The sequence below is a fragment of the Balearica regulorum genome, chromosome 15 (assembly GCF_011004875.1).
Source record: "Balearica regulorum gibbericeps isolate bBalReg1 chromosome 15, bBalReg1.pri, whole genome shotgun sequence".
Lineage (NCBI taxonomy): Eukaryota > Metazoa > Chordata > Aves > Gruiformes > Gruidae > Balearica > Balearica regulorum.
This window is the reverse complement of record NC_046198.1, coordinates 1,572,648-1,596,399: the sequence shown is the minus strand read 5'-3', so window position 1 is coordinate 1,596,399 and position 23,752 is coordinate 1,572,648. Positions and strand designations below refer to the sequence as shown.

General features: G+C 45.3%; 1 protein-coding gene across 5 annotated transcripts in view; it reads left to right on the top strand.

Moving 5' to 3' along the window:
* The first annotated feature begins 1,440 nt into the window (after positions 1-1,440).
* The window catches only part of SEC14L5 (SEC14 like lipid binding 5), a 41,344-nt gene continuing 19,032 nt past the window's right edge, over positions 1,441-23,752 (top strand). Inside the window, exons 1-6 of one of the 5 annotated variants that reach the window (XM_075767507.1) lie at positions 1,441-1,575; positions 5,785-5,888; positions 6,460-6,647; positions 7,792-7,867; positions 23,163-23,312; positions 23,420-23,551. In XM_075767507.1, coding sequence (XP_075623622.1) covers positions 7,805-7,867; positions 23,163-23,312; positions 23,420-23,551 — 345 coding nt within the window. In that variant the 5' untranslated portion in view covers positions 1,441-1,575; positions 5,785-5,888; positions 6,460-6,647; positions 7,792-7,804. Of the gene's footprint in view, positions 1,576-1,993; positions 2,219-2,299; positions 3,821-5,784; positions 5,889-6,459; positions 6,648-7,791; positions 7,868-23,162; positions 23,313-23,419; positions 23,552-23,752 lie in introns of those variants that run through there. The other 4 variants (XM_075767508.1, XM_075767506.1, XM_075767509.1 and 1 more) reach the window with 4 other exon arrangements.

Genomic DNA, 23,752 nt, shown 5'->3' with positions numbered 1-23,752 from the left:
TGTGGGTTCGTTGTTTACAGAGCAATGTCAGGCTGGTCGCCTTGGTCTGAGATAGCAGAACGTTTCAGGAAATATTGCTGATAGGACCGCAGCTTCCTGAAATGCCCACCCAGATAAGGAGATGCCCTAAGGAGGCAGGAAAAGAAAAAGCAGGAGTAAATGTGAGTGTGATGTTTTTCAATAACAACACGCACAGTGGCAGCTGGTCCCTAGGGAGGTTTTGAAGGTGCAAAACATTCCCAGGCTGGTCTCCCACATCCTTCTCCTCCACCACTTCTTGGTGCCACACGTTCCTCCTGCCCCAGGACCGTGTGCCTGCTTGGCAGCTCGCTCTGCCACCCCGAAGCACCCACAGCACGGGGGTCTCTTGCTCCAGCAGAGCCGTGTCCTCAAGGAACCTCACCGGATGGTGACTGCTATCTGCTACGGCCTCTTTCCCCAGCTCACGGCTTGACAAACAGGGTCCACTCTCACTGTGTGCTCCGAAGCACAGGGCGAGTGCAATCTCCCCAGGGTTTGTGAAACAACGTACAGATTTTCAAAGACAGAGGAGAAAAGGCTGAGAGGTAAGAACGCACCCCGGCGTCCTCCTCAACACCTCTTAGCTGGACCGTCGCCTTTTACCTTGTCGGGAGAAATCGGTTATGGGAATACTCGCTCAAAGCATGAGTGTGTAGCTGTGTAATGGGTCACATAATAAATGTAACTAGTATACAGTGCAACGGTGGAGTTTAAGGACTGAGGTGAGTGGGCATCTCAGCTGGTGGAGGCCTGACCCACCCGTGATGCGTGGGGTTGAGTTCGTTTGGGAGCCGCGGGTCTGCCTCCTCCAGCCCAGCCCCTGAGCGGGTTCTCCTCCTCGGGGGCAGGCGCCAGTGCGGGAAGCTCAGCCTGCAGGCCGGCGTCAGCTCAGGAAAGGTGTTTCTGGCCTGAAACCTCCCTCAGCGGCCCCTTCCCAGCCCCGTTCACACCGGGACTGCGGGCTCGCCTAGCCGCCGAAACAGTCCTAGCAGTGCTTTACCGTCTCTCTCGCTGTCTACCAGAGTCCAGCCCCTGCTCCCAGACGAAAGATGCCAGCACCATCCCCCCTCTTTTAAGGCAGATAACAGTCTTTAAGTTAAATCCCTCTATGGCTTGTGAGTTACTACAGTTCGGCCTGTTGTGCCAGGCCCGCGGCAGCAGCGTAGCTGACGGGCAGCGGGAAACCCTGTGGTAAAACCCTGTGGTAAACCCTGTGGTAAAATCCTGCGGGACGCTCCCGCCCAGGCCCGCTTTGCCGAGGCCACCTGAGAACCGGCGGCGCCTCAAAGCCCGCGCGGCGACATGGCGGCGCACGTGCGCGGGGGGGGCGGGGCCGCTGCCCGGTTCTCTCCCCGCCCACTACCGCAGCACAATGGACAGCGCTCTGCGGCGCCGCGCGGGGCGGGGTAGGGCGGGGCCGCCGGAGGGGCGGGGCCGGCGCGCGGGGCGGTTGAAGCGGCGTGTGGAACCGGCGGCGCGGCGTAGCGTAACGCGACCGGGGTCGGGGCTGCCGCTGCTCGGTTATGGGCCCGGCCGGGCTCCGCCGTGCCCGCGGTGAGGAGATGTGGAGGAGGGAGGTGCCAGGGCCGGGCTTCCCCCTTACTCCGGGGGTCCCTGGGGGCGGCCGTGTGAGGGAGGGGGCGGGCGTGAGGCTTTTCCCGCCGCGGGGGGCTGAGGGGCGGCCGCTGTGCCCCGCTGTGTGCCCGGGCCCTTCGTGCGGCGGCGGAGCCGGGAGGGGGGGAGTGTGGGGGAACCGGTGGGGCGGGGGGAGTGCCGGGAGCCGTTATCCGTGCAGCTAAAGGAAGCTGAGAGGGAAATTTTAATGGCAATCCTGCGGGGATTGGGGAGGGAGCAGGTGAGGACCCGAGTGGCGGTGAGCGGCAGGCTGGCTGAGGATCGCTTCAGGTTTGCTTAAAAAAAAAAAAAAAACCAAAACCACGCTGATTTTAAAGTTTGCTGATTTCTGTCCTAGTTAGAGGCAGTTGGATAAACGTTGGATCTCCTCTTGCTGAAGGCTGGCGGGGGCTCGCTTTGGAGCGGGCTCACCCCTGGTGCGGGGGAACCCCAGCTCCTTTTGTGTGCCAGCACCAGCGTCGCTGCTGGTGTCGCTGAGCTCCCTGTGGGCCTTAAAGTTTTTAAAAAAAAAAGGCCTGAAAAACTGGCCCTGAAGTATTTGTAAACTCAAAGGCTGACCCTGGTAAGTTGCTACCAAATGTATTGATGTATTTGGGTCAGCTTCTATATAAAACACCATTGGCTTTAGGGCAGGGTTAAACCAAGCATGTTCAGAGAACAAGGGTCACTTGGCTTAACTCCTCCAAGTAGTAAAATCAGCTAGTGGGCAGTGAGAAGGGGGTTGCGTTGATGGCACCGCTTGTCTGATTGTGCTAATGAGTGTCCCTGTGTGCAGAGAAACTCTGACTGCGAACTTTACTCAGGGCAAGCTGAAACAGTTTTGTGCTGGCGCTTTGTCGCACTGTCAAGGGACCTGGTGACCGGCCCTACTCTTGTTTTACGTGTTAAGCTGAAGCATGTCTCTGTTCTTAAACTGAACTTGAGTGTTGAACTATTGACTATCGTGTTGATGGATAAAATGTCATAGTATGACTTCCTATGGAATAGCAAGGTGAGGAACGAGGAACTTTCCTTCAAGAAAGCTTATCTACTGCTGTGGGTTGGCAAATATCAAGGATTTAATACATGGCTGTGCGTAAAAGGTCAGTGGTGATTTTTTTGTGAGAAAATCAATCTATGACATGAAAGTGTGGAAGTATTAGGCATGAAGCTTATTTTGATACATGCATGGAAGAAGCTGCTAGTTTTGGAGAGCAGAATGCTGTATGCTGTTCCTTTTTCTTCTTCCCCTCTCAGCCAAAGAAACTGTTCCTTGTGTTCTAAAGAATGTGTGACTGTTGTTGTTTGAATGTTTGTGTTGCTTGTCTTTGGTTATAATCTGCAACAGGACTCCAGGCATCTCTGCAAGGTGTGTGGAGTGGTGGCCAGGCTCCACAGCAGTGTGTGGGCTTGCAGCCCTCTGTGCTGCTTCACCCTTGCACCATAGGTGTTTCTCAGGGGGTACAATGAAGTCCTGCCTGAGCAGATGTCTGCTTCTAAAAGGTAGTAAAGGCTTGTGTGGCACCGTTCCACTTTGAGGCTTCCTTATATCAAGCTACGAAAGACTTGTTCTCAAGTTCTTGTGTGAAAGAGCTCTAATATCCTACAGCTTGGTACCATCTTATAATGCATGTAAAACATCAGCTACTGTGTCAACATCTACCTAAGGGAAAGGTGTTTCAGGCAAAAGAAATGTCATGCACCTTTCTCTCCACCTTACTCTAGAGGTGGGGAGGAAAGACTATACAGCTCCACAGAGCTCCCCTTTTTCTAACTGGAAATGTCAGCTTAGCTGGGTGCTGCAGCTGGTTTTTGCATGTTGTAATAGTATTTGAGGAAGTCTGGAATTCTGCTATTTTCAGCAGTTTTTTGTCAAAAACAAAGCAAAAAAAATTGCCTGGTTGTTCTCTTCCAGCTGAAGAGAAGCCACCACAGGTGGGAGAAGTTAATAAAGTCACTTGCTGCTGAGTTTCACCATCCAACAGGCAGCTCTAATGTGGAAAGAGCTGAATGAGTTCATATTAGCCTGGATGAGAAGCAGGGGCTGGGGGCTTTAATTCAGGGTTTTATGTATATTAAATATACATACCCAATTTCTGATTTCCAACCATCTGGCTGTATTCTGTCAAGTAAGCCTCTCCTGCAAATAACAGGATAAAAGCTAAGCATATGGAAAATCCCTCAGGTATGTAGTGGATGATTCCAAATAGAATGGAAATGCGTAGTTAATATCACTGCCTCTCTTCCCTTTGCTGTGTGTGTAGTGATGTGTATCCCTCACGGGAGCCCTTACAGTCTTCAAGCTCAGCTGATATGTAGCGGTAGCTTTGTGTGCTGTGTGTACACCACTTCTTGTTAAGAACTCGCATTTTTTTTCTGAAATGCTACCAAAGTGACAGCAGGGAAATGCATGTGTGATAAGGGGTTCACATCCTTCTGTTTCGTGTCCCCTTCCATGCCCTCCTTTCCCTGCTACAGTGCCAGCTGGTGTATCTCAAGCTTATAATTAATTCTCTACCTTCTAGGGTTTAGTTCATCTATGGATTTGCTGTATGGGTGGTAGCAAAAGGGGGCACGCAGGCCAGCTGGACTCTGCAGGGAGCTGCGGGCCATTGAGTCTCCGAGCTGTTGGCACTGCTGTCAGTGTGTCACAGGATGCTTTGTGATGTGTGGTGGCTGCTGCTCTTTTCTGCATTCAGGTGTGCAATAACTGAAACACTTTTAATATCTAATTGGGATGGCTAAAGAGATTATTAGGTAGATATGTTGCTTTAATAAATATGTTGTGTGGTGGGTTGACCCTGGCTGGAGGCCAGGTGCCCCCCAGAGCTGCTCTATCACTCCCCCTCCTAAACAAGACAGGGGAGAAAAGGTGTAACAAAAAACTTGTGGGTCGAGGTAAGGACAGGGAGAGATCACTTGCCAATTACCGTCACAGGCAAAACAGATTGAACTTAGAGAAAAATTAATCTAATTTATTACTAAGCAAAACAGAGTAGAGCAATGAGGAATAAAATCAAATCTTCAAACACCTCCCCCCACCCCTCCCATCTCCCAGGCCCAACTTCACTCCCCATTTCTCTCCCTCCTCCCCCTGCAGCGGCACAGGGCCCACAGGTCCTGCCAGGAGCTTGCTCCAGCGTGGGCGTCCCACAGGGTCACAGGCTCCTTCAGGTGCCTCCACCTGCTCTGGCATGGGGTCCTCCATGGGCTGCAGGTGGAATCGCTACACCCCCTCATCCTTCCTCCATGGGCTGCAGGGGGACAGCCTGCTTCACCATGGGCTGCAGGGGGATCTCTGCTGCGACTCCTGGAGCACCTCCTGCCCCTCCTTCTGCACTGACCTGGGTGTCTGCAGAGTTTCTCACATCTTCTCACTCCTCTCTCTGGCTGCAAAAGCTCCCCCTAACTTGTTTTTTCTCTTTCTTAAATATGTTATCACAGAGGTGCTGATGGGCTTGGCCTTGGCTAGCATCTTGGAGCCAGCTGGCATTGGCTCTATCGGACACAGGGGAAGCTTCTAGCAGCTTCTTGCAGAAGCCACCCCTGTAGCCCCCTCTGCTACCAAAACCTTGCCATGCAAACCCAATACACATTGACAGCTCCAGTGTCTCTGAATTTTTAAACTGTGCTGGGCTTGGCCAGCTGAAATCATGCTTTTCCCTGGTGTTACCCAATGAATAGCTACAGGTGTGCCTCTAGCTGTGGATTGGGGTTTCTAAGTGGTCAAGCTGTGGTTTAGTGAGTCACAGCTCTTCAGCTGAGCTGCGTTTCCTAATATGTGTTTTTAGCCAGATGTGAATACAAAGTGGAGCAGGTAGCCTGGGCCACTGTAGAGGTTGAAGTGGTATGATGGGTGTTTAAGGAGCAGATGTGTTCTGTAGTTTCTTTCTGTTTTTCTTTACAAGGTGGTTGAACGTACCTGTTAATAATTTGAGTGGAATACATGAGATAACTTTAAAAAAATGTCTGTCTTTTTGGTTCTAAAGCCCTATGAGGATGCATGTCTTCAGCTAATATGGCCCAGCTGTCTAGCAGTAACACCTGAAAATCTTATGTCATTATCAGTGCTAACCATCCATCTGTATCTGTGTGCACTGAGTAGCTACCTTTCACTGCCTGTTCCGATTTATTTTAATTTTTTTTCAGGAGTTATAGCTGGAGTCCCTCTTGTTTTGAGAAGCAGAATGACTGTCTCACAGCTCCATTTTGAGGAGAGGGTGTAGAAGGTCTGCTGCTGTGCTTTCCCCAAGGTATGAAAGGTTTCTAGGGCAGGTGTGAGTTATCAGCTGTTTTTCTTCCACAGCTTCCCATGGGTATAATAGTTACTGCCTCTTTTTCTCAAACTTACCTCAACTAGATAAGTATGGGGCAGTAAACCTGTGGCAATTGGGTATTGCAGCTGCTCGGGAGCTACAGATCTGTCCAAGCAGCATGATTAAGGCTGTTGAACTACAGCGGGTGCCATCCTGTTCTGTTACGGGTGACTTTGTTTCCGGGCTGTGAGTGATTCTAGGATGACTGGTCTGTCCTGAGACTTCTTCCTGTGAAGGTTCACGACCCCCCTCCCACAGAGGTGCAGGAGGTTTAGCAGGTGAGGTCAGAACGGGGAGCGAGATCACAGCTAAATACGTTTGACAAGGCTTCTCTTGCTATATTTGCACTTCCTCGGAAGGTTCCCGCACAGCCTAGGTATCATGCTTGCGTAATCATATTACAGCGTTGCGTTACAAGGTGCCCCGTGCGTCTTGGCTCGGGTATCTGATACATGATAGCAGCCTGGGCTTCCTGGGTGTTTGCTTGTCCCTGTTCTGCTCGCTTCAGTTTGAGTTGGATGCTCTGCTGGTGCATTCTCTCTGCATGTACTTGTTCTGCACGGACTGGCTTTTAGTACCAGTAAGACTGCTCAAGATCCAGCAGGTCCTGAACGTTGCTCCTTGGGCAACGTGATCCTCTGCAGAGTAGCTGTCTGATTGCAAGACCCTTCTTCTACAAACTTTCCCTGTTCTCAGGTACCCAAACTTTTTAAAGTCTTTTTCCCCCTCTCACTTGCTTAGATTTTACTGTGTAATGGCATTTTGCAGCAGTCTTTCTGAGGGAGAATCTATTGCCGTTTGCCTTCTAATTCATGTTTCACCACAATTTTTGGGCTTAAAATGTCAGGGATAAGTTGTCTTAATGCTCTGACTGTTGAGTTCAGTGCTACACTGCGTCACGTTGCCGAGGGCTGTGTCTGCTCAGCAGTGGAATTTGAGTGGGGTGGAATGAGCATAGTGTCTCAAACCAGCCGTCCAGTCTTTTGTGTTTCTGATGTTCATAGCTGGTATTAATAGGAGCAATATAAAAGAACCTAAAGGCATTGCAGAAAGCAGCCTAATAACCTTTTTTAATGGTTTATGTACTTCCTTGGGATGCTGGTTATTGATGCATATTTGAGGGTTAAAACCCCAGCAAGAGAATCTGAGGGAGGAATCCTGATGAGAACAGTGAGAGGTGGCTAGGAGAAACGAAATGCTGAGAACTGAATTGTTTCCATCGCATGCAGTTATTTCCTTAGTTCAGCTGGAAGCAGTGGGCATCCAGTCAGTGGGATGTGATTGCTAGCTTAGCGTCAGGCATGTTCTTTAAGCATGCTGTTTCCTTTTCCTTTCTTTTAGTGGGTTAAAACAGCTGAATGCTACTTTGTGCACAAAAGCATTTAAAACACTGAGATATAGGAAGCCGTGGAAACTTTCAACAAGGTGGATTTTGCGTAATGTAATGCAGAAAACAGGGATGGGTGGAAGAATTGCCATTTAAGTTTTGCAAAGCTCCTTCTCCAAATTACAATTGATTCTGGTTTTGCATCTCCCTTGTGCTTTAACTATCATGAGTTTTGGAGTTCTAAGTTGAATTTACTGCAGTAGTGTTGGGAAGCAGCAAAGGACGCTATCATGTGCTGGACACAGCACTGGACTGGGACTGCAGAGACCTACCTTTTGTTCTGTCTCTGCCACTGACTTGCTGAGCAATGCCAGGCAAGATATTCTACCTAATATGTCTCCTCGATTCTTGAGAACAAGTTAAGGCTTCTAGTAAGATCTGTTTGTGAAAATTGCTAGATTGTATTGCAATGTTTGGTGTAAGGGATCTAAAATGTTCCAATTTCTTTTACAGGTGTGTAGTAAAAATGGTGCAGAAATACCAGTCCCCAGTTCGAGTCTACAAATATCCTTTTGAGCTCGTCATGGCGGTGAGTAATACTCAGCACTTTTACTTCTCCAGCTGCTAAGGGCTGCAACCTCAGGCCAGTGGGAGGTGGGGAACTGCAGTTTTGGCTAGCATATCTTTGCCAATCTTATGGGTACATTGCAGGAACAGAGGTTTAGCTCTCAATATCTTTGTCCTTTCTTCAATTTTCCATGAAAAATAAGAATCAACATCTCAGTATTTTAAGAGGCAGTGTAGTCATTAGAAGGGAAAAAAATCCCAACAAAACCCAACCTTCTGTAATTATTCTTTCACAAGGAAGGGAAAAAATTGTGATGTTCAGGTAGGCAGGGTCAGTTTGTGGCCAGACGCCATCTTTGCCTTATCACCAAATGCTGTTCAGTTTAGAATCTCTCTAGATCCGATCCCAATCAGTATCATAGGATGTATGTATCTAGAACTTGATTCTAAAGCATACTGAGCTTTTTGATTTGGTTAAAAGCTGGAAAACTTTGGAAAAATTCTTACGTAGTGTTCTTCCCTGTTCACTCTGAGATTGAAATGTTGGGACATGTCTCTCCAAATTCTGTGATTTCAACAAGAGGCTTGAGGGCTGTAACTGAAGTTCTTTTGCTAGTGATGCAGAAAGCTAATGTGATCACAGCAGCTTCCTTAGGTAGAGTTTAAAAACATTTGTGATATTCCGGACTTTGTCACTGCTCTTCAAGGTGTGAGTCAATACCCTTCTGAAAGGCTTGCTGTTTGCAGTTCAAGGGCAGCCCTGAGCATTTGGGCATTTATCAGAGATGCTCTTTTGAGGCTTTGTTTTGTAATCTGTTGGGGATTTCTACTGGAGGGATCCCTGAGACTTGGTGTTTGCCACTTCTAGTCTGCTGCTTTCTCCATTGTCTCTCTTCCCTGCTGAACAAGCACACCAGTTTTCTTTGGTCTATTAGAGATCAAGAATGAAGACGGAAAGCTATAGCCACTTTAGGTAGCTGACATCATTCCCATGAATGGAAGGGAGAGCCTGATGTAAAACATTGCATTCCTTTTGACAGTGTTGCCTGTTTGGCCTCCTGGGAAATACATACCATAAGACTTGTTTTAGTCAAAACAGTCTCCAGTCTTCTGTCGTTAAAACTGGTGGAGAGATTCTTTGTTTGGTCCTAAATGGGAATAATGGACCCTGAAGGTAGCAGCAGTTCCTCAGCTGGGAGCAGGTGCCATTCACTTTGCTCTTTAATTATCAAAATAAACACTTTCTTTTTGACAGTTGGTCTCCTCCCTGTGAATTCCCTGTCCCCCCCCTTCTTTTTCTCTTTCTGGTCTTATCCAAGTTTGCTGTGTGTGTTGACAGTGAAGCCGGTAACATGCTCTAGAAGTGCCCCAACCAGCCTGGGGTTGATGTTTGTGGTAGTGAGACGTTTCTGGCAGTGTTCTTTGCTCTGTCGGTGCATCCTGTATTAGAATAAGACACCAGTCCGTGTTATGAAGGCACTGGTAGTCTTTGCTCTATGCGCACCTCTCAACATTCCTATTGTCTATGTTAGCAGGATAAACCTAATGCCAGATGCCCGTCAATAGATTGGCTGCTAATATAGGAGGGCTGCCTCTAGACAAATCCTTTGTAAGCTTGTTAGCAGAGTGCCTGAAGGCCAGGGTTTGATGGGTTTATTTTTCAAGTGGTTTAGTTTTATTTGCTTTCAGTTTTTCAGCCTAACGGAATTTAAAATTCCCTGGGATTTCAGGGCTGGAATTGTAAATGTCATCCATTAAGTGTTCAGCAAACTCAAATTTCTATTACCTTAGCAAAGATATTAGCCCTCTTTCTTATGAAGATCAAGTTACTTGTCCAGGGTCACCCAAAGGACTGTGTAGTGGAGTAGGGAGCTGAATATAGAGCCCTTAGTCCCACTCTAATGTCCTGTGAAAATCATGTGTTCACAGCAGGATCTGCTTTATTATGGCATTATAAAGTAGTGTTTCAATCTAGTGGCAGTCCGCGCAGGCTGAGTTGGATGCAGGCTTTGTTATCGCATCTGATATGTTCAGATGGAGTCTTCCATTTGTGTGGAGGCAGTGTGGATTTCACAGAGCTGTCAGGTGCTAGCTGTCAGTTGCTGGAAGTTTTGCAGGGAGAGTGGGCGTACAGTGAAGCTGTTTTGCTCCTCAGCACGTGGCCTTGCTGTTAATCTGCTTCAACATAAATCTGACAGCAGCTTCCTCAGCACTGGGAACCTGATATTCAGCTGCTTTCATCTTTTCCCCTCAAATGCTTTGTGTGAACCTTTAGGGTGCTGAGGTCTCATGCCGTGGTTAATGATAGCAAAGCAGGATTCATGTGGGTGACCTCAAGCCACCTCTTTATTTTACGGATCTGTCTGCACTGTTCAGCCTCATACACTTGTGCTCGATTCTTCATCTGTATAATGGGGAGAGTCACGCTTCCTGTGGCCTGTTCAGGCTATGTCATGGGGTAAGTAGTGTTCATTAGGAAAGGTATTTTCCCCCCAAACCTCAGATATTTGGACCCCACTACAGAAAACAATGTGTGTGCTTCGTTCACCTATGAGGGTCTGAGAAATAGGGTTGTCATAGCCAAATGAGGCAAACGATTCATTGCTTCCTGGCCTTATTCAAATGCATCATGTTTCGCATGCCTTTTGTTGGACCCTACCACCAGGAGCACAATTTATTTTCCTTGGACTTGTACAGAGTGCGTGTGGGTGCAGCTCATCCTCTAGACAGCATGGTGCTATGCTTGACAGATGAACTGGTGGTTTTACCGTTAATACCCGTGTTATTCTGTGTCTCTGGATTTACACTCTGCTGCTTACTAATACTTCTGCAGGTCGCGTTCTGGCATTTGCAGACAGTAGGTTTGACGTATCTTTTAAGTCCTCGGAAGGACATTCCCCTTCTTGTTGTCTTTGCCAGTCCTGTGCATCTGAGGAAGTAAAAAGGAATCAGCTTACCGGGTCTCTTCTGGTCAGTCAGGAGTTCTGTTTTTTTTCCTTTTTTTTCTTGTTAGAAGAGTCCTCCTTTCTAAAAAGATTTAAACAAAGGATGATCTTTCCTGTCCAAATTCACAGTAGTCACTTTCACCTGCTTTGTTCCTAATCTGCACTCGCATTAAAGGATCAAAAATGTTATGCTCTTCAAATTATAACCAGTGTCTGACATCTTTATCCCTTATACTTGAAAAGAACCTTGACATTTATTATGCTTTGTTATCTTGTCATATTTTTCCTTTCCATTTTATATCTTTTTTTTTTGTGTGCATGTGTTTCCTTTTAAATGGAGCTGTTCCCTCAAACGGGTTGTCCATGCCTCTCTGGGCCTGATCTTGTTTTCAATTAGATCAGCAGGTTTGAGATGGCTGTAAAATAAAATCAGGAGACATAGGCAAAGAAAACCCGCAAGTATAAACATACTTTTTGTTTTCTTTGTGTAGTAGTTGTAGCTTTAAAGCTAAAAGGTGGGTGTTTTTGAGGTGTTTTTTTTTTACCAAAATGTTAGTGAGGGGAAAAAAATCGGAAAGAGATAATTGATCATGAGTGATAACTTACTCTGATGCAAATTCTTGTGAGCCTTCTCTTATGTATGGAGACGAGAATTAGATTTGGGTGAGTCCAAAATGCATAGCTGTACAGGAAACAGAGCTAAGACAGATTGCATATTTAATATTATTTGTTGCTAATGAACTATTAGGTTAGATGGGATAGTTTTAGCTTTGCAAATAGCAGGGAGTTTTGTTCCCCTTAATTTTAGTAGTGCACGGAGCCCTTCACACTTGCAACGGACATCTGCCATTTTCACGTACTTTATAGCATACAATAAGTTTGGGTTTAGGATGGTTCCTAAAGTGACAGATCTGAAATAACCCCCCTCAGGGACTCTTACGTAGTCTTGTGTACTTGATGTGTAGTTTGAGTTGCTGCATTAGTAGTGTAAACAAGAACTTCATGACATCATTTGTCAGTTGTCTGGTCCCCTTGCCACATTTACAATGCACTTCATGTTCAGCTCTTATTGCTACTAATAGCAATTGATGGTTTCTGCTGCAAGCGAAGGGTCTTTCTGCACAGCCTGGTGCTAAGGGGATGGTAAAGGATGCAGAGCCTAAAAAGGGGAATATTCTGCTTGCAGGTTTTACACCTTGAACCAGATCAAACCTTTATCACTTTACTATCCGAGATTCTATCTTTTTTATGAAATGAAAGCTCTGCAAAACACAACGCTTGTAGGTTAAAGGCTGGGTTTACTTAAAAGCTAAAAAGCTATATGTGAAAATATATATATGTAACTTGACATTTAAGCTTACTGCATACAGGGTATCAGCTTTATGTTTGCAGCCTTTGAGAGGTTTACTACTGTTATCTAAAAATATGTCCTGTTTTTGAAAAGACAGAACAAAGATCAGGCATCTGGAAGTTTGCAGCAGCAGCTCTCACTGCGTGTACCAGTTTACTTCATGCTTAAGACGAAACTGCTCTTGAGCCCCACATGTGCACGATGTGAGTCAGTGCTTCTTTCTACTTGACCTCATTTCTTGGTGCTCCCCACGGCATGTGGTGACACATATATGAGCAGCTGAGAGCCCGATCTCTTGAAAACGCACGTGTGGACAGCAGTGGTGGTGTATGTTTCTCACTGCACTGGCTTGGTGGCACTCTTCAGTCTAGGGTGCTTCTGCTACATGCAGGATCAGTTTGGGATAGGGGGGCGGCTGTTCTGTGGGTGCATGTTTGTTATAAAGGCGTTTCTTATCTCAAGCATCACTCAGACTCTAATAGATCTGTTAGGTGGCAGCTCGTGATTCTCCACCTGTGTCTGCGAGTGAAAGCTTGGTTAGCTGAGGTCCTGGCCTGCCACTTGTGCTTCCAAGCAGCTCTGAAACTCTCTTTTCTAGTTTTAGTGGCAATTCAGTGGGGTTTTTTGTGTTTAGTTCATCTAGAGTTCTTTATATTTCAGGTAAGATAAAGTAGGAAATTAATGGTGTATACTTCTGTCTCTTCTCTATGCTTTGAGTGTCGGGGGCGCTAACAAGCTGAGTGGCAAATTTAGTTCAGGCTACAAATTTTGCAGGCTTATTTAGAGTCAGAAATTATTTCACATGGAGTAAGCAGCAGAAAGTATTCCTTCTCCATCATCTTTACTCTCTTATCCTGTAACACAGGGCTGTAACCCATTGAAAGCAATCATCCGTGGTCGCTGTGTGAGATTCTCGCACATCTGATGCTACTGAAGCAGTCTTAATGATAGTCACTGGATTTGGCAGGGATCCTCACTTGCCCCCGAATAATCCACCAGCAGATCAGCCTTGACTACACTGGCAAAGCTGCTTTGTGGTTGCTGAAGTTTTGCTCATTTACAGCAGTTGAGGGTCTGGCCCATGGTTACATGCAAGAGTCAAACATCCAGTACGACTAAAATCAAAATGCATCACTTATTTCACAATTGTCCCAACGTTCTTTTGTGCCAAGAGTGTTGGGAGGCTTCTAAATGCAGTCTAATTGAAGCAGCTCCTTGCTATTTCAGCTGTCAGGTTTAGCTGCAGGAGAAGAAACTGAATACTAAGGTTCAGTTCCCTGACAGCTAGAATTGCTTTCCATATACCTTTTCAAAATTATTTTTATTTGTGCCTTTTCAGAATCAATATGCATTGTGTTAAAGATGTTGGATCTTTAAGTAGCTTAGTTTAATGACTTCTTTCTGTTACATTTAGCACGATGAGTGTATAAAGAGACTGCTTAAATCCTGCTATATCGTGCATGCTCTCCTCTCTAATGCTGTGGTGTCTTAAAGGATTCAATATTTCACTGACTGATCTGGTGATGCTTTTCCAACAGAATCTCTGAGCCCTCTTTTGCTAGGTAGGCACCCCAGCATGGCCCAAACAGCTTGCAATACACATTGCAACATAGATAAAATGGGGTGTGTGTGTGGTGAGAGATGAAATAGTGTGTGAAAGCAGTATAATGTAGAAGCAGACTGATGTCTAGCAAGGATCACGTTAGTTCTGTGGGTTTGTTTAGAGTGACAAGTTCAATGTGTGTGTTCACAGCCCATCCAGGTCTTAGGCTGCTCCTGTCTTGCTGTGTAAGATGTGCAGATGGGCTGTCTAGGTCATCTACAGTGCAATATCTTACAGTGCCTACAGCACAGATGCACCACAGAATACATTTTTAGAGGTTCCTATATACTTAATTGTAATTACAGACTGGAATATCCCCATCTGAAGCTCCAAGTTGTCATTATTCCGATATCATCACAGGATGGTTTTAAAGAAAAGTAAAATCTTAACTAAAATATTTGATGCCAGTTCTTAGCCTCTGCTTTCAAGCATGAACTCTGGAACAAGAAGAGCGCTTGCTGCAGGGAGACCGGAGTGGTTTCTGGCAGCTGGAATATCTATGAAGCAGCAGTGGCTGTGCAGAGTAGCCAAAGGGATTGGAGCGAGGCTCTAAGTGCAGCATCTGCAGGAGTGCTAGAGAAGAGGTTCCTGCAGTGGCCTGCTACCCACCGTGTCCTTGGATAGGCGCAGATGACATGGGGTAGAGCTTTGCAGTGTGTAACCTTCATGCCCAGTGCTCAAAAGCTCCTTTGGAGCTGCTGCGACACAGATAACAACACAGTTTTTCAGATACTGTCTGAAATGGTATTCCTGGTTGATGGCACCCCAGAGATTGAGAAAGAATCAATGTGCAAGGAGGGAAAATGCTTTAAAATAGTTATTCTTTGGTGTTCAATCCATGTCACATATGACCCGAAATGTCCTGATAATAAATAATCTGAGCAGTAGTTAAGAAATGGATGCTCCCCTAATAAACAGAATCTGCTCTTTCTAGCAGGATTGTTTGTATGTAGAACTTGCCTCTTGAGCGCAGACAAGTCATCTTTGGATGTGGATGGTGGTGTCTGCAGCCATGGTCTGTGCTGGGTATTTTATGAAGGCAGCGTCCATTGTCTCTACTTTTTGCCATGTTTTAAAGGTAAATTTGTTGTGATTATCAGAAGCTACTGGGTTAACATTTTATGCACTTACAGAGGATTTAGTGTTGACTCAAGACATGATGTTTCAGTGTGACTTGATGGTTTGAAACCATGCTGTCAACGTACACTATAAATATCCCATCATCTTGCTGTTGAGAAGCATTTGGCAACAAAAGTCTGTAAGTAATGATCTCTGTGTCAGCTGGGATGATTCGTCACAGCTGTATTCATGTGCTCGGAACCCGTGCCCTGCCACCACCTCCTCCTGGTATTAAGCAGGTTGAGAGTGAGCAATAGTCAGGCTGAGCAAAGAGCTGACATTTCTCTTGAGATTATGGTGTGGGACATTACTCCTTGAGTGAGTAAAAAATGTTTGGTGAAAGCTGTTTACCACAGCTGCTGGAAGTGGATGGAATAACTGCTTATTTAGTCAGAGTTCTGGAGAACTGCTGGTAACATCTGCACATCTGGCCTGCTTAGTGTCTTGTGGGGATTTTACGAGTCTCTTTGATAGCTTTGCATTGCCACTGCTAAGACTCCATTTGCTGGGCAAGAATGGTTTAGGAGCGGATGGTGCTGGCACTATGTGTGGGATGGAGAGAAGATTTACAGTAATTCAAAGAGACTGTACAGGATAGTCCCTGTTTTCTTTAATCTCCTTCCCCAGCTGCAACATGGAGGCTTATTTCCTTGAAGAATGAGTCGTGTCTCAAGCTTAATCTGATCAGTGCAGTCTAGAGCTGGAATGGATGAGCTCCCAAGTAAGCTGTAGTTCAATGGCCCTGCAGCAGAGTACAAGGGGACATAAGCTGGAGGTATCGCCATTTTCGAACTCAAAGATCCTTCTCTCTTCTGCTGAATGTGTAAGTACAGCAGGTAAACAAATAGATCTTGAGCAGGGACTGAAAGAGGTGAGAAAATCTAGAACCATCATCAATTGTTACATCTCAACCAGCACGAGTTTTCTTAAACTGTGAAGCACAGTAACCTGCCCACGTTTGACCCTGAATTATGGGCCATTTGTATAATTTCTCACAGCAGTTTCTGGCATCACTTTGTAAGCCAGCCTTTTTGATTTTTGGGGAGATTCACTGAGCAGTAAGCATGTGGTGTAACACTTGATTAGGCCACTTTACTCTTTAAGGCGTTAGTCACCTGAGATGTCTGCTTCCTTGCCTTCCTGTTTCAGTGTATCCATCTCTTTCTGCAATGGGCTGTGGCAGATGTGTCCAACCAGCTAGCAATGGTTCCTGGATAAGGCATTGCTTCCATAGGTATTTGTAAAGACCAATGTGTTGTGCTGTTTGTGACTTGAACTGCTCCACCACCAAGCTTCTTCTCACTGATAAGCAGAGGAGAATGCTATAGCAGAACAGCTCGAATGGGATTGTCTTTCTTCTCGGACAGGAGGTCAGGCACGTTGGTAGCTTCCTGAGTTAGCTTGGTGCAGCTGCAGTGCATGTCCTGATTTTAGTAGGTTCGCTGTGTCACTTGGTTGTGCCTGTGTTGTAATAGACAGCTGCTGCTCTCTGAATTGTTTCTTTCACCAAAATCTGAAGAAATGAGGCAAATGATTGGCTGTAGCCCAGGGAGAGATAACACTGGGTCAATGTTTGTAGCCTGGGTACTGTGGTCCGGTGGACTTCTCACTGGCAAATCTTTTTCTTCTTTCCAGGAAAGGTGTTTTTTCTCAGGCCCCAAAGATTTTTTTTCTGCTACTTTGCAGATGCTCTGCACCTCCTTAAAATGAAGTTCCCTTTCCCTGACTGCAGTGCATTTCTGTACCCCAAATACCCATTGGATCCCTCCCCTTTCCTAATTGTTCCATGTGTATTTTATTTTGCCCTACTGTGGCTAGTGAGAAGCTGTTATCTCTTTTAGTGATTACAAAGCAAATGGATTATTGTCTGATGAATACATAGGCAGACTCTGTGGTTCCCTTCAGCACTGAGACTAAGTAGGAGGAGGGACTGCAAGATGAAATGATTTTTTTTTTTTTCCTAGAAGGCCATAATCTGAAAATGCCTGAATTTGGAGAGAGATATTTATGTATCGTTAGAGCTGCTGAAAAGCTAGTCCAAACGCATCCTCTTCCTACTTAAGTGATGAGGGGTCTTATCTTACTTTCATCATCTCTTTTGAAAGCGATGACGATCTGGACATCTTTAGCCCAAAGCCTGATATCGTATCTCCTTCTCGTTTCCCATTCATCTGAACATAGACACATACATTTTCTTCCTTTGTCCTGGCAAACTGCACATGGCTGTAACATGACCTCGAGGAATCTCGTTAATACAGATTTAAACTCTGTGTTTGATCATGAAAGTTTGAAGTGTTTTAGCTCTTAGTGCAAGGATGAAGTCTTATCCTTGTAACTTATTTATATAATATGGACTATAACAGTTTCTGTCTACATCAGCTGCATAATAGTTTAATTCCTCCGTATGTTCTACGCAATATAATTTTCCCCAATAACTGAACTTTTACACACTTGAAGATCCCTCTGAAGTTCATCTTGGCACCGTACAGGACTCAGCCCATAGTTTGTCCATTCCTGTGCTCTTGCTCGAATCTGAAATAGCAGATTTCCACAATGCCATCTCGAAGGAAGCCCTGCCAGTATAAAAAAAACCCCCAAACTACCAACCAAACCCTAAAGACATGATGTCCATGCAGCCACTTCAGAGCATCACTTATTGAGTAGAAGATGAATGTGTTTCTGCCAACTGCTGTTCCAAAATAGCTTGGTTTCTGCATGATTTCATGGTCAGCAGCATATAGCAGGCAAGCTCTTTATATTTACTCTGCTAAAGGATCTGCACACTGATAGGGAGAATCCAAACCAGTTTGCCTGTTTGCGGTGTATTAGTGAGAAACTTGAAGAATCACCTCTCTTAGGTGGCTGGTGTGGGGAGGAAGCCAGAACTGCTGCCCTGGAAGTTGTTAGGCAGCCCTGAGACTGAGAGGATAACATTCCTTCTAGAATATTAAGGTATGAAACTACATCATCTAAGAAAAGCTGCCTCTTGTTGGAGCACCTCGGAACCACTCAGGACACAGCAGACACCGGGCTGGAGGAAACTGCCAGGAGCCTCAAAGTGTGCAGGAGAGTTTGGTTTTTGAGGTGTTTTGTTTCATGCAATAATTCATCAACAACAAAGTCCCTGTTGTTTTGGATTCCAAAGGCATCTGTTGTGTAATTGATTTCAAGGTCACTTGCTAGAAAAGGATATTGAAACCCACAAAGGAGTAACTGGAGTAGCTGTTATAAAAGATCCTACCCTCTGGCCGTGTTCTCTGCATCATGTAGGAAACAGCAGCGATACAGTTATTGTCAGTCTGCAGGAGATGACACTGGCGGGGGGGAGCGGGAATACACGCACTGGCAACGTGTAGCTGGCAATAGGAAGGTGAAGGACTTGGGGAGGACCTCTGAGCTCCGGAGGGGAAGGGATTAAGCAGGTGAAGTAGGGCGTTTGTAGAGGAGAGTAAGTTCCCCTTTTCTCTATGGTTGTGAGGCTTTAGAATGTCATTTTTTTGTTTTGATGTTTGTATTCTTGTATAACTTGTTCTTGTTTGGCGTCTGGCTGACCTTCAGGGCAATCTCTTCTCAGAGGTACTTTTCTTTGTGCTGGTTATTGTGTATTTGACCAACAATTTAGGACACTTAAGTGTGGCTTCCTTGCATTGTCCTCAGAGACTCTCTTCTCACAAGGTATTTTTGCCTGTCACGGTGTTGGTCCCATAATGTTTGGCCAGCATAGGTAAAACCACTCAAACGCATCTCCCAGGAGATTGCTGGCCAAACCCTGTTATTTGCAGGGCAAAACCTCGGTCACAGCACTTATTGATTTCATAGCCATATCACTGTTGATTAATCGTTGCTGGCTGTGATTAATCATTTGTCAGCTCCTGTAGCACTAAGGGGTCTTGGGCTGGGATGCAGAGCCCCCCGTAAGCAGTGTGAAATGGCTTTGTCTATGCTACCGCTGCTGGGGGTTTATGCGGCAAGGCTGGAGAGCCCCCTCCCTGGCACCCTGCGCACACTCACCGCAGCCGTGCACAAGCTTCCCTTTGGTGGGAACGATCTGACGCTACTGAAACCACCAGTATCTGTTAGGACTTTCCTGTGTGTTTTAATTATTTTTAGTTGAAGTTTTTTCCCTTATAAATTTTTTCATTTATTTTCTACTTATTTGAATTTTCTAATTCCAACAGACTGTCATCTGTATCTAAGGGATTTATTTTTTTTACACTTTAAATGCACTCAAAAACAATTGGTTATATTTCAAAGCAAAATATTTTTGAGAGTTCAGGCAGATCCCAAACTCCTCTGTCTTCACCAGCCCTCTTGTGTCATTTCAGTCTGAGGGAGATGACTGCAAAGATTTCAATGACACTTGTATTTTGGTCACATTATGTATACAGTCCACTACAAAAACCCCACAACATTGCACTGGTTTTTGCAAGACTTCTTTCTGCAAGAAATCTGGGGAAAACCAGCTTGGTTTAGGGAAGGACACTGGTGGGCCTGAGCTACTGTCTCTTGTGAAATGGTTGCTTTGGGTACAAAGAGAGCACGTTAATCTGAACCTTTAAGAAAATAATTATTGTAAACTGGGTTGTTGAGATAGTTTGCCTCATAAACGAGGTGTATGCAGTGCTTGCCCAGACAGCTCCTGCAGCTGCGCAACTGCTTGGGGACTGTCTTTGGTTCCATCTGGTGTGAAGTCAATGCTAGAGACTGGTCATGGTGGTAAAGGAGCCCAAGCTGGGATTTCGGGTGATGTGCTGGCTTGCTTGGGCTGGAGGATTTGCAGGAGGTGTGCAAAGCGTGAGCTGGTTCTGCCTGTCCATGTTAATCCCAGTGGGGTTTAGAAGAAGGGAGGGAGTGGCTTCATGGAGTCCTTCATTTTATATATATATATTTGATCCTGTTCAAGACTTGGTCATTGAGGTGGTTGTCTTAAAGCAACATTGTGGATATGCACTTAGGAGAAAGTAGCGGCACAATACTGCTGTTATTCCTTCTGGGGAAGGAGGGGCAGAGAAGGGAGAGACAAAGCATAGTTCCTATATGCTAGTCAGTGCAGAGTTACTGCAGCAAGGAAACGAGCAAATGCAGGCAGATTAGCAGCCAAAGTATTAAAACAAGGTGATATTAAGTACTCTATGCCTTTCATTTGACTGGGATATTCTGTTGTTCACCTTGCACTCTGCAGAATCGTGGAAGAGAAGAAAATAACAACTAGTACTGGCAAATTTCTGTCTTTGATTTCCTGCAGTTGCTCTGTTGGAGCAAAAAGGTACTGTTGTGTATAGATACTGATTTTGATAAGAGGGTGCTGGGTGTGAAAGGTGGATTGTTCTCCTGATAGCTTGGTCTCTTCAGTGATGAAAGATCGGCACATTAAGAGTACAACTGTATTGTGACTTCAGCATGGTGGTCCAGCTGTCCTTCATATGATCTCAGGCATCTTCAGCTGCTGTATTTTTAGAGTTGTTGTGCAAAGAAGATTAGCAAAGGACTTAGAATCCTTTTTGCACATCGATATTTTCTCAAATATGGAAATGTTCCACCTGTTTAGGTGATGGATTTGGGCTCTTCTCTTGGTTATATCGCCAGGGCTGTGCATAGACATGTGCTTCCCTGACCTTTCTTTATTCTCTGGATGTTGTTTAGCTGTCTGAAATAGTAACTGCACTCTGTTAGTGGTCATCCTGGTCTTGGTTTTGCTAGATTTAATGACAGTTTATTAGGAAGCCTGTCTCCAGCTAGGTCAAGTGCATACTTGGTGGAGAAAGAAACGGCTGTGTGCTGAGATCCAGTGGCTTTATTTTCAGACGGGAGCTGGAGGTGCCTGGATGCAGTGGTGGTGTGTGGGGCTTCAGACTGGCCATTGTGGTCTTTCAATGGTGAGGAGGTACCTCCAGCTCAGTGCTCCTGGTGAAGCTGTTGAAGTGAGGCCTGTGGAGGGTATCTGTGCTTTGATTGTTTGCTGTCCTGTTAGAACAGCTCTTGTTTCTCTGCAAATTCCCTCTCAAATGTTCCTGGCATAGCTGCAGCCCTGAAAGAGTGGAGGTAAAAAAGCTGAGACCACCATAGTTGCGACTTTCTTCTAGTTCAGTTGCTTTGCACTTCTTAAACTTGTGAGAAATCAGGAGCATTTGGGGCAAGAAATCCTTGCCAAGCCTAATCCTGACCCAGAGGAATGGATGGTGTCGGCTCAGCCTTCGCTTGTTCATTCTTGTCCATGGAACACGGAGCCCTGGAGCATATGGTGTTACCTGCTTGCCTGGAGCCATGAGCTGAGGTGGTGGGGACCGTGCCTGAGTTCAAGGGGTACGATGCCGCATAGCTGAGGTTGAGGAGGGCCTGGCACTCCTTGCAGAAAGAAGCCCTGAGATATTTAGATGGACTTTTGATTTGCTGTCAAGTATTTGGACAATCCTAGTACCGTTCTCATGTGATCTTTTGGCACTCAAGGTGTTGTCTAGCCTCTGCACTAGCTGCTGTTTTCCGAAGTCATAGGATTAACTGGGGCAGCCTTCTTTTAGGGTAGGGTTTTCAGTTACACTTGTAAAGTGCAGTATATCAGGAGTAGATAGCAGGAAGCATCCTGCGTCAGTGTCTGACATCTGTCTGCAAATTTCCATCGTAACAAATTAAGCTTCTTAAAGCAATAAGTGTGCTTTTTGTTGTATGGAGCCAGGTGGATTGGTGTTGGAAATGTTCACTTGCCTTGGGAAGTTTTATGTTTATCTAAAATGTTTTAGTTTTTCTTGTGATCAGGAGAGAAAAGCACAAGTAAGAGGCCTCACAGATATGGGAAAGTTCTCTGAGAACTGTGGCAAAGCAAGCAGTACATTACTCAGTGGCTTGGAGAGGATGATTTAAAGACCTGTGTGCTTTGTTTATGGCCAGAACTCCAGCCGGTAGTCTGCTTGCACTTTCCTCCTGATACTAGAGAAATATGATAATCTGAAATAACTTCTATTCTGTTCAAAGGTCTAGGAGCAGGAGATATGGAATGTGTCCTTAAGTGCCTGAGCTATTTTAAGAGCAGGTATTATTCACAGCACCAGGGTATGTGAATACATACAGGGGCAACCAGCCTTTGAACTGCTGTAGTAACAGAAAATGCAGCCACCCTGACCATGCCCACGGTGCTGTGCACGTGCTGACAACTGAGCTGATCTTGATTATTATCACAGTAATATTTTTCTTTTGTGGTAGATAATTCTGTCACTAGTATTTATATTTTTATGTGCTGTATAAAATGGTTGTGTCTTATGGGAGATGGGAAAATGGCAGCCGTTCATAGAGATTAGGCTCAACTGTGGAATAATAGCAAAAAAACCAAAAATATCTTATGACCAGAATGGTGTAGTTCTGTGTGAGAGTGCAATGGAAAGAGAGCATGGGTTCTCCTCCTGTCACAGCTGTAGTTGAATCCTGGGCTGCTTGTGCAGCTTGTGCTAGTGTTGCTTCAATTACCTATTTACCATAAATATTTACAATAAATTTACAATAGCATCCCAATATGCAAGAGATTTTTCAGAAATCCAAGGAAAACATTCCATCCTGCAAAGATCTTGCAATATAAAGAGAGATGGAGAAGTCGGGGAAAGAGGAGCAATAGTAGGTAGCACTTATGCAAGTTAACTTTGTTTTGCTGCAAGTGCCATGGAAAGCTGAATTTTTGCTAGAGCTGATAAAGAAGCTTTGGATAAAAGGCTTTTCAGAGGGATGTGGGCTATTTAAAAAAAGGAAGATTTCAGAACCAGGACAGAATTGTTTTAGAAATGGATAAATCAAGGCAGAATGAGTATCTGATAATTGGTGGTCTTACCCTTGATAGTCTGGGGCAACTAGAAGTGTTTTGACACATCACATTTTTAAGGCACAGGAGTATTGAATGTTTTTAAGTTGCTTCTTCATACAGGCAATATGTCTAACTTGAATTTTATTATCTCTGGGTCAAGACTTTAGGTAGCAGAAATCAGCAGAGCTGTGCTGGCTTTTGCTGACTAAAGATTAGATGCCTGATGTTCAAGTTATTGAGAGTCTTTCCCAGTACACTTTAGCAACAAGTTTTTGTTTGTGCTTCATGTGTGAAAGAAAAGTTATATTAAGACATGCTTAGCTAGATGACTGACATGAAGGGGGTGCCAGCTCTGTTCGTAACTATTTTGCTTTAACTTCAACCCCTGCATTGGCTCCCTTTTTCTCAGAGGTGAAGGGCATCTGTTCTGTTGGACTCTTGCTATAAGGGAACTAATTCAGAAAGAGTTAAAGTTGATCCTAGCCAGAAGGGGTTTTTTGTTTTCACTTCCAGGCATATGAGAAGCGCTTTCCTACATGCCCAGAGATCCCAGTCTTCCTGGGGAGTGAAATCCTGCATGAATCCAGGAGTGACGACGGAGCTATACATATCATTGAACGGAGCTGCAAACTGAATGTGGATGCTCCTAGGCTGCTAAAGAAGGCAAGTGGAAGGTGGAGTCCTGGATTTTGCTGGCTGGCTAAGATTAATAAAGTCTCTTGAAGTTACTCTTTCTTTTTGCTCTCTTTCTGGTTCTTCATCCTTCTCAGATTGCAGGGGTAGAGTATGTCTTCTTCATCCAGAAAAACACAGTGAACTGGAAAGAGCGTACTCTCCGCATTGAAGCCCACAATGAAACTTTTGCCAACCGTGTTGTTGTTGTCGAGACGTGTAGCTACTCGGTAAGTGCTTTGTTTCTATCTGTGAAGGAGGTGCTGAAAATCATGCACTAATATACAGGATGAAGCTGCTTGAATGACTTTGAACACTAGACAGTGGCGTACTAAGATTAGATACTCTTGGACTGGAAGGCCGTTGGGTCGTAGGGTGCTGGCTTTTTCCAGGGCTTTTGCAGGGCTTAAACTTTTTTAGGTTGACTGTGA